Here is a 15145-nt window from a genome sequence, read left to right on the forward strand (position 1 = left end):
TCTCAGAAGTGGGGGCTCAGAATTCTGCATTTTAAATAAGCTTTCCAGGTGACTCTGATGGGCAATAACTTTAGGGAACAACCGTACTGCAGGCTGGGCATGAAAACCGCTGACATCATCCTGATTAATGATGACACGAAGGAGAACAATCTCATTAATAAAGCTGTGTTAGACCAGGTCAGCCCTGAAATCACTCAATAGCGTGTACAAGGGGAAATGCAGCTACCAGGCATCAAACCTGCACTGAACCATAGCCAAGGAGGCAGGAGTGGATGTCATACATATTTAACACTGAGTTGTCACAGCAAATAAACAAAATCAGAAAATTTCCTACATGCCATTCTAAGGACTAGCAGAGGTGCGATGTAACCTAGATGTCCCTGCCATTTCACCACTCCCTACAGTCCCCACTTCTGTTATGCATCCATCTGTTTACAGGATGGACTGATAAAGGGCATTCCCTCTGCAGAGCTTGGAAAAGTCACCTTATCCAACAGTCAGTCCCCAAACATAAGTCCCCAGAAATGCCAAACTGGCATGATGAAAGCAGGGTTCCGGCCTTTAGCAGATGCTTAATGAAGGCTTTTTTGGATTGACAGAGTGACAGGGATGGGATGGGATGGGACACTGTGGGATAGGAGGGAAGGGACGGGATGAGAGGATTGAAGGAAGGGTAAACGGATAAATGAATGGACTGGTGAAAGGAAGAGTGGGTGGGCAGATGGATGGATGAGGGAATGGACAGAAAGGATAAGGAACAGCTAGAAGGACCAGGTCAGACCAATTATCTTTAGCCCTAAACTGTTTTTATTACAAGAAAAAAGGGGCCATGTGACAAAATAATGGCAATGTAATATTACTGTAAGAAGCTACCATTATTGAGGGCTAACCATGTGCCAGGGACTCTTCAAAGGTTTTATATTCATTACCTTATTTAACCTCCACAGTTACCTATTAGTGGGCACTTCTCTCCTTTTTCAGGTGGGAAGTTGAGCCTCAGAAAGGCGAGGTTCCTTCCACGGGCCCATAGTCAGTAAAGTACCCAATTTCGTCTGACCCCAGAGCCTTCACCACTTCCTATACTGCCTCTTAACATAATCCTCAGAAATCAGGGGATTCCTCAAACACACCTAACTTTCTCTTAACAATCCAGTATGAATTCACCAACCATGAATTTACTTAACATTTCTTATTTACATTTGAAGCATGCTGTCATTTCTTGGATGAATCAAATGGAAATGTTTGACTCAGCAGAAAATAAGGATGTCTACAGAACCTAAGAAGGACATCTGTTTCTGGAAATGGCAGGTGAATTACATGGACCAATTCTCCCACTAGGGAAAGAAAGAAAAGAAAATTGCCAGATAAATATTTTGAAATTTTCCAAAAAGCTAGTAATGTGCTGGCAATGAACTAAGGAATTATCAGGCCAAAATCTAAGAGAAAATGATGGCCAAGGGAGGCAAAGTAGTTCTTAAAGCTGTTATTGCCTAGAGGACATTTGTCTGTCCAGATAATGTGGCAACATTCAGAGTAAGGTAACAGGAATAAACTCCAGGGCCTGCCAGAAGCAGCACATTTAACAGGAGACCCACAAAAGTATATTACACAGGGACCCAGAAAGGAATCACTATTGCCTTCAGGTTTAGGGTAGAACAGAAGGGAACCTATTCCCCTCCTCCAGAGGGAGGGAGAGTGGAGAGAAGCCCTCCCTGTGGTGATGAGACCACTGCCAGCCCTAAGCATCTGAAGCTTCTGGCAGAAGCAATCTTGTCTGAAAGAAGGTATCTTCATCCTAGGCCTCAGGAAAACCCTAGAAATAATTATGCAAGACAAGTGTTCCAGTTTGCTAATGCTGCTGTTTTGCAAAACACCAGAAATGGATTGGCTTTTATAAAGGAGTTTATTTGGTTACAAAGTTAGTCTTAAGACCATAAAGCGTCCAAGGTAAGGCATCAACTATAGCGTACCTTCAATGGAGAAAGGCCATTGGCATTTGGAAAACCTCTGTTAGCTGGGAAGGCATGTGGCTGACATCTGCTTGCTACCCGGTTGCGTTTTAAAATGGCATTCTCCAAAACGTCAGTGTCACCTTTCAACAACCATCTTCAAAATGTGTCTCTAAGCTGCAGCCAACAGCAGGGTCCACAACTCCAAGCATCCCTGAGCTAAGCCAACAAGCTTCTGGCCCTGTGTGTCTCTTTTTAAAGTACTCTAGTAAACTAATCAAGACCAATGCTTAACGGGCAGGGCCACACTTCCAGGGAAACATTCAAACAAGAGGTCACGCCTTAATTAAAGGTGTCTCTCACAGTTGGGTGGGTCACATCTCCATGGAAACAACCTAATCCCAATATCCCAAAAGATTGGATTAAAAGATCATGGCTTTTTCTTGGGGGAACTAAGAGAAGAGGCACTGAAGTAAGATCCATAAGAAAAAGAAGACAGCAAATACACACACAGTCTTAAGGTATTGAAAGTATCAGACATAGATTGTAAAGCAACTATGCTGACTATGCTTACAGAAATAAAAGACAAACCTTAAAGCATCTGTAAAAATAACTGCAGGGAACAAGAAATAGAAAGCCTGGCCTTTCAGAGTACACCTGGCCTTGGAAAAAAGTTTCCAAGCAAGTAGTTTATTGAGCAAACTGCTCATCTCCACAAAGGCCCCCTCTACATCTTGGCATTTTCTCTGGCACTTGCATACCCCCTCAAATTCCAGGGGAAAGGGCGAGGAAAACAGAAAAGAAATCTGTAGGAACCATTTTTTCTTCAAAATTCAAAAATTAATCCAAGTGACCTATTTAAAAAATGGACACACCTAAAGTATTTTTGCTCCTGTTCCAAGTACAAAAACCATACAATGATAAAAATGACAATGACTTGGCCAAGTCCCTAAAATCCTCCCTGAGGGAAGTGGGAAGATTTCCTCTCCCTTCTTTCCTGTCTGGTGACACCCAGTAGTGGTAACAACCCCCTTACCCTCCTCGGGCCTCCGGACTGCTCTCCCTGCTCCTAGCACTGCTCCATCCACGTCAGCCTCCATGTTCCTCTACACAGATCTTTCAAAAATCAAAATTGTGTCCCTCTCTTGCCAAAAATCTTCTGTGACCTCCTCCCCCAGCTTATTAAAGGATGAATTCCAAACACCTGAGCATGGCATGTGTGGCCTTCATTTTGTGGTCCTCAAGTTACCTTTTGGTGTTCCCTTGTGCCACAAGCCTATTTATCAGCATCACACCGTGCATCCTCTCCCCTCCTGCCACGATCCCGAGGCGCGGGCAGTTTCCGGAATGAATGCTCTATTTTATATCTCCACAGCTCTGTGCAGGCTGTGCCCACCCCCAGGCCTGGCACTTACTCATCCTTTAAGCCCACCTCTGATGCCACCTCCGCTGTCACCCAGCAGATAAAGTTCACTCTCACTGTTGTTATCAAGGTACTTATCAAAGCCCTAGGTCCCCAAAGCACCGCGGCACTTGTTGCCTGGTATTGATATTATGTCCGATTATCACTGAGTCCCAAGCACCCAGTGCAGCAACCAGCAGGAGCAGAGGGAGACACTTGCCTTCAAGCAGTTTCCTCTGACTGGGCCTAAACAGATTTTAACCCCAGACTCACCTGGCCACCGTCCTCTTTTTTTTCTGGCTGATATAACATAGGTTGCTTCCTACATTTCCTATTTCCTTGGTCTGTACTTTTGCTCCTTTTAATACAATCCTTGCCGATGACAGCACTTTCTTAAACAATGCAAAGATCTCACCCAACCCCCTACAATCTTGCTGGAGCAACTACAGGAGTGAGGAGAGTAATCAAGAGACCAGCTTCCAATATGACAGCAGTAAGTTATGGGCAACTTGGACATGAAGGGGACTTTAAAACAAACAATTTTGTTATGTTTAAATTAACCTGGATCCTTAAGCTTAGTAAAAAGCAATGACTTCCTGAGAAAAAGCACAGCTCCCAAGACAGGCCTGGGTGACCAGAAGATGTTCCGCTGTGGTCTGGCTATTAGTAATCTGAAAGTCAGCAACTAACCGTGAGAGGTGTCCTGTATCTTGCCTGGCATCTTTCCGATCTTCTGTGGTTGATAACGCTCAGAAGGCAAATAGCCCCCTTTTGTACGTGACTCAACAAATGTGATCCAAGGCCTTCCCACCTGGGAGACTCCATCTGGAACCAAGACAAAACGTGCGTGGGCCCCATCACCCAACACGTAACAAATGATCAGGAAAGGAGAACTGTGTTTATCAAGTAAAAACCCGCAATCCTGTGTCATAAGCTGGATGGCTAAGGTATAGCCACAAGAAGCAGAGGCATCTTTCCAATGTTTCCTGAGCAGAACGTATGTCCCCTGGCTCAGCTCGCAGTTACTCTGTTTTATTCTATCCCCAAAAAGCCACTGGTTATAGGAACCTCCCTTCAGTATATGTACCCTGGCTCCTGGGAGACAGGCACCCTGCTCATGATTCCAAAGACTTCTAATAGCAAAGCAACTCAATCACTTTTTAAAACAAACTACCAGATTTTCCCTTTAATTTTACTGATCTCAGGTGAATCTTCCCAGATTGTTCAAGGTCCTGTGAAAAATCCAACCAGAAAAATAAAAAAAGTCCCCGAGAGGAGCTGCCTAGGGATCTACAAAGGGCTAAAATTAGCAGCTGCCTCCCTCTCTGGGCACGAGTGGGCAGCAGCTGGAGTGTTACAATTCCCAGAGGAGAACACAGGGAAGCAGGGAGCTGCGGCGGGCTCCACGGGGACAAGGGCTCCGGACCCCGGCTGGTGGGGTGCTGGCAGCTCGGGGCGGGGGGAGCCTCAGCTTGTCCCCCAGGAAGCCTCGCCCTGCCAGCCTGATGTGGGGGGGACACACGTCCTTCCAGACCAGTACTTCTATCTGCCGCTTCCCGTATAATCAACATCATGAGAGGGACACATGCGGAGAAGACAAATTTTAAGGCAGGTGGTGGCGGAAGTTTGGCTTTGTTTCAAAATCAGCCAGATGGTCACTGCGGGTCCCCGTTTTGCTCGCTCATCCTTACCTACCTCATCACCATGTTAAATGGACCTGAATGGCCCCTGAAAGGCACGACCTCCCCAGGAACTAGAAGGCTGGCTTCCCCTTGCTCCCCACTGTCACTGGGCCCTCACTGGGTCTCTAGTCCAGAGTTCCCCTTCTGCGGAGGATCCCTCTGCCCTGTGGCCTTCTTGTGGCCGGGCACTGACCTCTCCCATGCCTCAAGGGCAAAGGCTAACTAAGGAGTGGACTCCAGCACCTGCAGGGGGTGTTTCTGACCGTCCAGCCGCAGTCCCTTGCTCTGAACCGCTTCTCTTCCAGCGAGGGAGGCAGTGCCAGGCCCATCTCGGTACCTGACCTCCCCTTTCCCTTTCCCATAACACACACTGTAAAGCCGCCCCTTGCAGCCTCTCCTCTCTCAGTAAGCTCCCCTTAGAAAGAAGACCACATCACCTGGTGCCCTGGAGTAAAGGTGGCACCTGGCAGCGCTGCGTGAATCTTAAATCGGTGCAGAACAAAAGGTCCCATTGAGGCTCAGATGCCTCCTGACAGAAAGCACCAACCTCCTGAACAATCCTGGTGGTACAAATGGGTGCTGACAAAACAAGATTCATTTTTTTCTCTTTATTTCGAGACAAAAGTTTTTCCCTGTGGGTTTCATTCTCATATACTAAATTCTCAACAAAATACTTGAGAGGCTTAATTACACTAAAGAGAGGTGACCACGGTGCTGGACAGAATTCATGAGTCCTGGATTCCAGTGCCTGATCTTTGCTGCAAAGAACAGAGCCACAACCAGCCCATGCTACAGCCTTCCATTATATTCCCAGCACTGCCCAGTGTAATATCTTGCAATCTGAGGCCTTCAAGACTTAACAGCAGCTCTTCTGAGATAATTTTTGTTTCTCTGCATGCCAAATAGCATGCAAAAACAAAATGATCTTCTCTTTCCACTGCTTTCTTAGTCTGGATAATGGTGATTATAGGAATAACAAGGCACATGAGCAACCTAACACAATACCTGAGATAGTCTAAAGGAGAGAAAACCTAAGCCCTGAGCTCTGATTTTTCAGGTGAGCAAGAGTCCTTCACCAACGGAGCAGACTCAGGATAAAAATCATGGTTAGGGATGCAGACCCAGCCAGTGGCCGGTCCAGCGAGCAGGCAGTGGGCTGGCCTCTCCACCCCAGAAACTGGAAGGTTGGATTCCTGTCACCCTCCCTTCTCCCCTCCTCATTAAGTACCAGGAATCAGAACAAGGAACCAGGCATCTTAGACTTTGTCTCCGACGGTGACACCCAAGAATGGTTTGTAGTAAAAATGGTGGTTGCCTATCGTGATTTAGGCCTCACAGAGCACAGAGGAAAAGCAGTATAATACAGGTGTGGGACTCAAAAGGGCTGTAGGCTTACCTGGTTTTGCTACTTACTAGATGTGTAACCTCAAACATTTCCTAATCTCTCTGAGCCTCAGAGCTATTAGTTATAGTGAGTTAACACCTGCCCAACCTATCTCAGAGGGTGGTTGTGCAGATCAACTGATCTAGCAAATGGAAAATACTTCCTAAATAATGAAGAGTTAATATCATAAAAACGGATGCTACAAAGAGGCATTAAATTCTGTTTGGTGAGAAGACGCAGGAAAAATCTTGAATCCCGGGTGGCCTAAACACCTATGCAAAGTAAAGCAAAGGAATACTTGATTGCTAGCTGGGGCTCTAGCTCCACAACCTATGCACAACTCCTTTTGGCCAGGCTGGACCTCAGGGAAGTTCCTTTAACCATGGTCAGCCTGAAGATCCCAATGTCTCAGATTTTATCAGTTTATCACACACATAACCCTCACATACACACACTAACACTCTCTCACTCACATGCACACACATACACAGAAGCAAGCAAGAGAGTTTATGGTTATTTCACTGCAAAGTGCAGAGCTAGGCCTTTGCCCCCAAAACCTATCCTGGCCTTCTACATCCACAACAACAGAAGGTCCTAGCTACCATGTGGGGGGGCAGAAAAAGCCTTTGAAGAGAAGAGAGATGTGAACAAGCTTGGGCAAGTCTGCTGAAGGATAAGAGTAAAGCATGGAGCAGAGCTGAGTTAGCCAATTCATCCAGGCAAAGCCTCAAATATTTGAAAGCCCAGCTAGGATTAGCAAATCCAACCCATGGTTGACCCAAAGAGGCATGAGCAAGGCCGCTCTAGACCAATTAGCCCTCAGTTGACATAAAAATTCATGAACTAAATAAAAGCTTGTTCTTTTAAGCCATTAAGTTTTGGGGTGGTTTGTTATGCAGCCGTAGCTACCTGAAACATGCTAACCCCAATCACTGTCTAATCCATATCAACACTTCTTTTCCTGTAGGTTAGGAAAAAGATAATGGACTGGGACACAAAGGGCAAAGCAGCCCTCCTTCCTCTAGAGGAGCAGTCTTCAAATTGGGTTATGCATACTCCTAGGTATATAGCACGACTTAGCCTCTAAAGTATAAATAAAATGGATAATTTTAGAGGAATTGATTTCCAGATACTCTACTTCCATATATACCCTTTTCTAAAATTAACTTAAGATTCCTGAGATTAAGATCCTCCTGACCCCTTCTCCTCTCATAAAAATAACCTTTCTCCCAATTTAAGAAGGAAAGATAAACCTCTTGCCCACCCTTAGCTTACCACATGATATTGTCCCAGGATGCTAAAATATCAAAGGAATTGGTATAACACTTTGGGAAATTGTCTGGCAGTGTCTACAAAACCAATTCTACTCTTAAGCATATACCCAACAAAAATGCCTGCATATCCTCATCACAGGATATGCGTAAGACTGCTCATAGAAGCTAACAGCCACTCTGTTCATCAACAGTAGAACAGGTAAATAAATGGTATATTCACACAATGGAACACTACACAGTGACAAGCAGGAAAGATCTACAACCACCCATAAAAATACAGTTGAATTTTTTCAAACATAATATTGAACGACAGAAGCCAGATACAGAAGAGTACATTCTATATGGTTTTGTTTATGTAAAGTAGAAAAACTAGCTCTCCACAAAAGGCTGTGCATTTAGAAGTCAGAATAGAGCAGGTCATAATTGGTGTGGGCCATAGAAAAAGGCCTCAAGATACTGTACATACAGGTGTGTTCACTTAGGAAAAATTCTTATGATATTTGTACTTTTCCAGGCTATACCATAATTAAATTAAAAGCCTTTTTTTTTAAAGTCAAGGGCACAAAATAAAGGAACAATTAATTTCCTTTAATCAAATCATCGTAAATTCCTACTCCATCCATCATACTAGAAGTGTATTTCCAATAGAATTTCACTTTTTATGTTTAGTAATTATTTATCAAAATGGTATCTTCTTTGAGCTATTTTGAGCTATGTACTAATTACAATTGTAATAGTAACTCAAACCAGGAGAAAAATATTCACATTTCTAGCCTCATGGTAATTGGAAATAAAACAAAAATGCTACAGAGAAGTGTAGTAGCTCCTCAAGGAAGTAACTTTTAGACAAGGGTGGGGAAAATGACAAAGAAATATGAGATCAAGGAAATATGACTGTGAAGGATCTTGTTCAGATATACTTTTAAAAGGATGGTGGTGGATACTGAATAAGTTATTTATAATTTATCCTATTTAAAAGGGCTAGTTTTATTTTTAAATGTCAATATTTATAATATGGCTGAAATGAGATCTTTTGCAACTATTTAAATCTCTAATAAAAGAATTTAGGTATCTACTTTTAAAAGCATAACAGGGTTACTAATTTTTCAAACTTACTTTATTAAGGGCACATAAGCAAAAAAAAAATTATACAAAGAATGATTCAGTACAAAAGAATATCCCCAAACATCCTCCCTTATTAACCTGTCATAGTGGTATATTCCACCTGTATTAGTCAGGAAGCTTTTGATTACAAGTGACAGAAATTCAACCAAAATGGAAGAGTCTGGTGAGTCTACCCAAAATCTCTGTGAAAAATCTGAGCTTCTACCTTACTGGCAAGCAACAAATTAGCCTGCTGGTAGAAGATACAAGATTCCTGGGTCAGAGAAGGACTCTAAAATTCATAAAATTCATAAAAATTTTGAATAATTTTATAATTTTGTGCTATTTCCCTGAGTCTGAGTTCCCACATGGCAACATGAAGAGGGCCAGTTGTTGCCTGACATTCAGTGGGTTTTGTTATAACAGATAAACCCTGGGCTTAGGAAACCCAAATCTTTTATAATGGACAATACACCTCTTTACCTTTGCCCCAGAAAAAGACATTATGTTTATTATAATGGACAGTAAACAAACCCGCCCTTTGCTTTGGAGAAAGACATTCTGTCTTCCAACACTGTTTAATACACAAATATTCCTGAAGAGATAGCCCAGAACAAAAGGCAGTTAGTGTCCTGGTTCCCAGGACATGAAGAAACACAAGAAAGCCTTGGAAAATTCTCTCTCAGCATGGATTAAGTTTAAAAACATCCCTGTAATTGAAAAGTACACAGATATGTTGGCTTCAGGCACTCCTGGATGTAGGTGCTCAAAAAAATGTAAAGCCTCAGATTCCAATTTGCAACTCTGCTTTCACCTGGGTTGGCTTCTCTCTGCACATGGCTCTCCACCGACAGAGGAAAGAGGACAGCCCCAAGCTCCAGCCTAACACCCGGCCACCTTGGCAACCTCAAAGGAAGGGGAGCCGTGTCTCTCTCCTGACAGCTCCAACAAAAGTTCTGGAATTGCACCACAGAGGGGGGTGAACCATACCAACTAGCCAGTCCTGTAGCACACAGTGATTCCATGCACCTTGGGTGGAGGTCTCCCCACCCGCATCACACAGACTGAGAGCAGGCTGGGAGAGGTTTGTTCTCAAAGGAAGACCGGGGTACTGTCACCAACGACTGGGGAACAAGTGCTGGGCAGGCAAAACTGCAACTGTCCCCTACACCACTGTCTTAAGTTCCCTCAAGATAAATTTCATGCATGTAATTCTGGGGAATTCAAGTACCATTTCTTTTTATAGGCATATTCCCATTTTAATAAGGCCAGGGACATATCCCTTTAGAAAGAGGCTATTGCAGTCAAGACACAGAAGAGGTGTTTGGAATAACAGTACTTTCTACCTTATTGTGGTGTGGAGGCTGAATAACGGCCACCAAAGATGCCCACATCCTAATCCTGGCCCTGTGAATGCTACCTTATATGGCAAAAGGGACTTTACAGACGGGATCAGGTTAAGGATCTTGAGCTGGGGAGATTCTCCTGGATTATCCAGGTCGGTCCAATGTAATCACAAGAGTCCTTACGAGAGGGACGCTGGAGGAGTCAGAGTTAGAAAGCTATGCAACGATGGAAGCAGAGGGACAGTGAGAAAGATTTGAAGACGCTATGCTGCTGCAGGCTTTGAAGACGGAGGAAGGGAGCCATGAGCCAGCAGGTGTAGATGCCTCTGGAAGCTGGAAGGGGTAGTGAAACAGACTGCCCACCACAGCCTTTAGAAGGAACCAACCCTGCCAACACCTTAACTTTAGCCCAGCAAAACTGATTTTGGACTTTGGGCCTCTCAAATTGTAGGAGAATAAAATTACGTTTAAAGCCATGCAGTTTGTGGTTATTAGTTACAGCAGCCATAGGAAAGTAACTCACTTGGCAACATAAAACAAGTGGTGAGTGCCTGGAGCACCTGATAAACAGAGGAAAACTCAGTAATGGGTCCTTCTGCACAAAAGAACTTCCCCCAAAGCTGAGGAACCTGATGGCAATGACTCTTGTGAGGTTTTACCTTCTGCTACAAAAGTGTCGCTGAATCCTATATTATGTATTGTTAACAACTTTTAACATTTAAAAAAAAAAGTTCAGTAGTAATTTGAGGAGACATCTGGTAAGAAATGTTTTCTGGCTACTGGTGTACGGGATCAGAACTAGAATGCTATTCCCATTTCAGACTCAATCCTTGTGAAAGGCACCAGCCCCAGAGCAGGTGGTGAAGTCCAGGGCCCTTCCCACTTTATACTCAGCTGGCACATATGGAATTGAATTCTTTCTGAACCCAATGCTAAATAGTATAACAGTAATGCAATAAGTGGTAAACAGAATTAATAATATAAATTCCAGGACTTGTGGTTGATCTATACTACAATCCCAAGTGATTTTCTGGTTTGGGCCTTGGAGTGCAGATTTGAGAAATCTGTGGAAGACGTCCCAGTAAATAGTTAATACATATCACTTGGTAAGCAGTTTTACTATATATATCATTTAGCTTAGGGGATAATGGGGGATATATTAAAATATTTATTTTTTGGTTTGATTTAATTCTATTACCATATTTGTAATATATTTTTTAACACCACCCTGCATATATATGACTGGGGGCAGGAGGACTAGTGGCCAATGAGAGGTCAATGGTGAGCTAAGATAAAGACATTTCAAATATTATATGTTAATAAATCAGTAAAAAATCAAAATTACTTTACTTCATTTTGATAGACTGTGTTTTAGTCTATTTAAAGTTATTTTAAAATGTTCCCACATTCCATGAAACTCTTCTCAAAATTAATTTGTGGAAACTCCTAGCTAGCATGAAAAGAGTTCCACAAGACCTCCTAGAAAGTGAATTTAAATAAACTCTGGTTCAAACTCCTTTCGAGATATTTCAGGAATTATCTCAGCTTTAACTTAACCCCCGAAGTGCTGCTGGGTAAGGGTTCCCACTTCCTGTTTCTCACATATGGGGTAACTTGTGCCTGGAATATTTTTAGGAAAACTGATACTCAAGCTTTAACCAAGGCTTTAGAATGTCTTGAAACTCAGATTCCAGAAATGGCCGTAAGTGGACCACTGTGTAGCGGTGGATAAATTGCTTATCTTATATCTATGTATCAACCTCACCTCCAGCACAATGGCTGGGAAGCCCTGTCCCTCTGACTCTTCCAGAACTTGCAGAGGATCCAGTAAGGCAGAAGCCGAGTCCATCCGAGCAATGAAAACTCCATCTAATGGGAAGGGGTAGTGAAGGTGTCCTCAGAGACGTTAACACCTGCCCTCTGCCTTCACTCATCAAAAATGAAATTTCAGTGCCAAGAACTTAAGATGATGTGAGGGGAATGAGTTCTATTTAATCAAAACCCTCCACAATTCCCAGTGCAATCCCCCAGTTCAGCTTTAAATAAAATGACTGTCCAGAGTCATTTGAATCAGGAGACAAATAAGCTGCCTGGACAAGCTAGTAATCAGGGAGAATATATATTTTCTCCTCTCTCAGCTAGAAATAGCAAGCAAATATGGGGTGTGTTAAGGTTCTGACCTGCGTAAGAAAATTACTAGCTTCTCTCTCATTGCAATCTGGAGGGGAAAGAACCAAGTTCTCCTTGCCTTGGCACTGAACTACTCCAGGAGCTGAATGTTCAAGTGGGGTTTGCCAAACTAGAGTAAGTAGCAAGAAAAAAGGAAAACAACATGTGCATGTGTATTGAGAAGTCAAGCAGGAGAATGTCTGGCAGATGCCATGTCTCTACCAAGTTCCCGTCTTATCACTGCAGAACCCCAGATGCAGGATCCATGGCCCTACCTCTCAGGAGGTGATTTGTCCCCTTCCCTACAAAGCCCACACCTTCCTGGATAGAAGTAGATGGAATTTCAAGAATAAACACTGCCCTGCCCCCAGACAAACATCAAGTTCCCAGCCCCCTCAAAGCCAGATGTCTTTCCAATGTATAACCCCACCCCTTTACTGCCTTTCTCCCCACTGCCTCAGCACCACTGAGCGTCACAAGGATGCTTAGGTCTCAGCTGGTTTCTGGAGACAAGTCATGCAGATTTGGAGTTAAAACTCATTTATATTTTTGAGTCTAGAATGATCACTGACTGCTTGTTTAAAAAACTTATGCTTCGATGTAAAGGATTTAAAGTAGACAAGAGAAAGTCCCTTCTATCAACAAATGTTTTCAAGAGCCAAAGGGTTATGTAACAAGCAACCTGCATTTGTCTCTGCAAAACATGGCAGAGTGGAGTCCCTCCTAGAGCAGGATCGTAGACCACCTCGCCAGCAACATCCTTCTCAGATCCATGGGCCCAAGCTAAATTCTTTAAATATGTATTTTGAGGCTTAAAACATTCACATTCCTCAAGAAGCTTGAAGTAAATTTCAATAGTCAAGTTTGTTAAACATGGGGATTTTTCAAAAGCAAAAATATAAATTCCTCATTTTTCACTGAATTAATTAAACATTACTTCTCCAACCTCAGCAGCAGACATAACACTTATGGAAAAAACTTCTTGTGTGTGGCACATATCAGCCACTCACCGTTTGCAGCCCTTGGCTGGCACTAGTTCAGACACTGCCTTCCACTCTCAGGAAGCAGGCAGTGTGCACTGCCGAAAGGGGAGGGTCTGGTTTTACAGGCTCGTATTATAAACCCCAGAGACCAGGATAGAGATTTTTAAAGTAAGCCATGAAAATAAGCTTTCTAGCTTGAAGCAAACAAATCTATGTCTAAATTCAGTAAACTGGAGACAGGGAGATCCTGACCTTTTAAGATAACTCCTCCAAGCCAATCATTAGACACCTTGAGGGACATTAGTGATGCTGGGAAAAGGCTCCCTGAGAATTAGAGAGGCTGCATCTTCCAAGACATACCTGTGTCCACATCCCATCAGCTGTGGAGCATTTGCAAGTCTTCCAAATAATCTCTATCTCATTGATGTGAGACCTGTTAGAGGGATGCAGTGCTGCTGGCTCTTCCCTGTCCCTGCAGCAGATCCCAGCCCAGGGAGGCCCAGAGGGATGAGTTTGTTTACCCTAAAGGAAGAGTCACCTTTCCATTAAACCTGGAAATCCAGGCACTGCTTAAATGATCTCCATTCCCCCCAAGAGGCTTCCACATTCACTTCATCACATTTTTCTCCATGTGTGGAGATGGGTCTTGGACCAAGAGGTCCTAATTTCATGGGCAAAGGCTGTCTAAATCCTGGCTGATTGATCAGTAGCTAACCATCCAGGCTGACAATCCCTTATCCAAAATCTTTCAGCCAGATGAGTTTCAGAATTCAGATATTTTGGATTTCAGAAAGCTAATATATTAACACCCTCAGCAGAGTTCGAGGAAGCACCCTATAAATTCATTGATTGGTTTCTTAGTGTTGCTATATCAAAATATCACAGACTTGTTGGCTTAAAACAACAGAAATTTTTCTCTCATAGTTCTGGAGGCCTGAAGTCTGAAATCACAATGTCGGCAGGGCCACACTCCCTCCGAAAGCTCTTGGAGAGAAACCTTCCTTGCCCCTTCCAGCTTCTGCTGGCTCCAGCATTCCTTGGTTTGTGGCTTGTGGTTGTCATCCAATTTCTACCTCTGTTTTCACCTGACCATCTCCTCTCTGTGTCTCTCATAAGGACACCTGTCATGGGATTTAGGACCCACCTGGATAATCCAGGATGATCTCGCCATGAGACCCTTAACTTGATTACATCAGCAAAGACTCTTTTTTCCAAATAGGATTTCATTCACAGCTTCTGGGGATTATGACATGGGCATATCCTTTTGGAGGCTACCATTCAACCCATTACATTAATTTTTGTGTGTAACAAAACATGACTATTCATACTAATGTTCTATCAGGTCAGGTTGAATTTCGTCACCAAATGAGTTATGAAGAGAAGTCTTTCAAGGATGGAGGATTCACACCGTCTGGTTCACTTTCCTCTGACATATCTCAACTCAATCATTCGGGACCAGAAACCCATGGCAGGAAACAGACAAATGGGGCAACTTCCAAAACCCAGCAGACACTCCTTGACTTAGGAGGCCCATGGGACAGACTACCTGAGATACAACTGGGTTTGTGTGCAGAATCTCTGATGCAGAACATGCCTTCTAAGCTGGGCTTCCCTGGCCTCACAGCACAGGAGAGAAATTATTCTATGGCACCCCTCATATTTTGAGAAACAGAGTTCTTGGAACGCAAATCCCATAATACATCCAGTCTAGACCATAGTAGTACCCACAATGCAGCAGCAGACCACATTTTTCAGAGACCTGACCCAACCTGTCTGATATTAACTCTACAAGGCCCAGGGAAAGCCATGTTTTTATTTTACTGCCTTTAAGAAGCAGAAAGAACACCTTATA

The 15145-nt window shown here is 43.4% G+C and overlaps 1 protein-coding gene across 12 annotated transcripts in view; it reads right to left on the minus strand.

Annotated features, from left to right (window-relative positions):
- HHAT (hedgehog acyltransferase) overlaps positions 1-15145 on the minus strand; it is a 404545-nt gene that overhangs the window by 34281 nt on the left and 355119 nt on the right. For 5 of the 12 annotated variants that reach the window (XM_037824548.1, XM_037824553.1, XM_037824561.1 and 2 more), the window contains one exon: positions 4042-4176. The exons of the other annotated variants lie outside the window; for them this stretch is intronic. In XM_037824548.1, the coding sequence (XP_037680476.1) occupies positions 4042-4176 (135 nt within the window). The remainder of the gene's footprint in view (positions 1-4041; positions 4177-15145) is intronic. 12 annotated transcript variants of the gene reach the window in all.

This window comes from Choloepus didactylus, chromosome 2, assembly GCF_015220235.1.
Source record: "Choloepus didactylus isolate mChoDid1 chromosome 2, mChoDid1.pri, whole genome shotgun sequence".
In the NCBI taxonomy this organism is placed as follows: domain Eukaryota; kingdom Metazoa; phylum Chordata; class Mammalia; order Pilosa; family Megalonychidae; genus Choloepus; species Choloepus didactylus.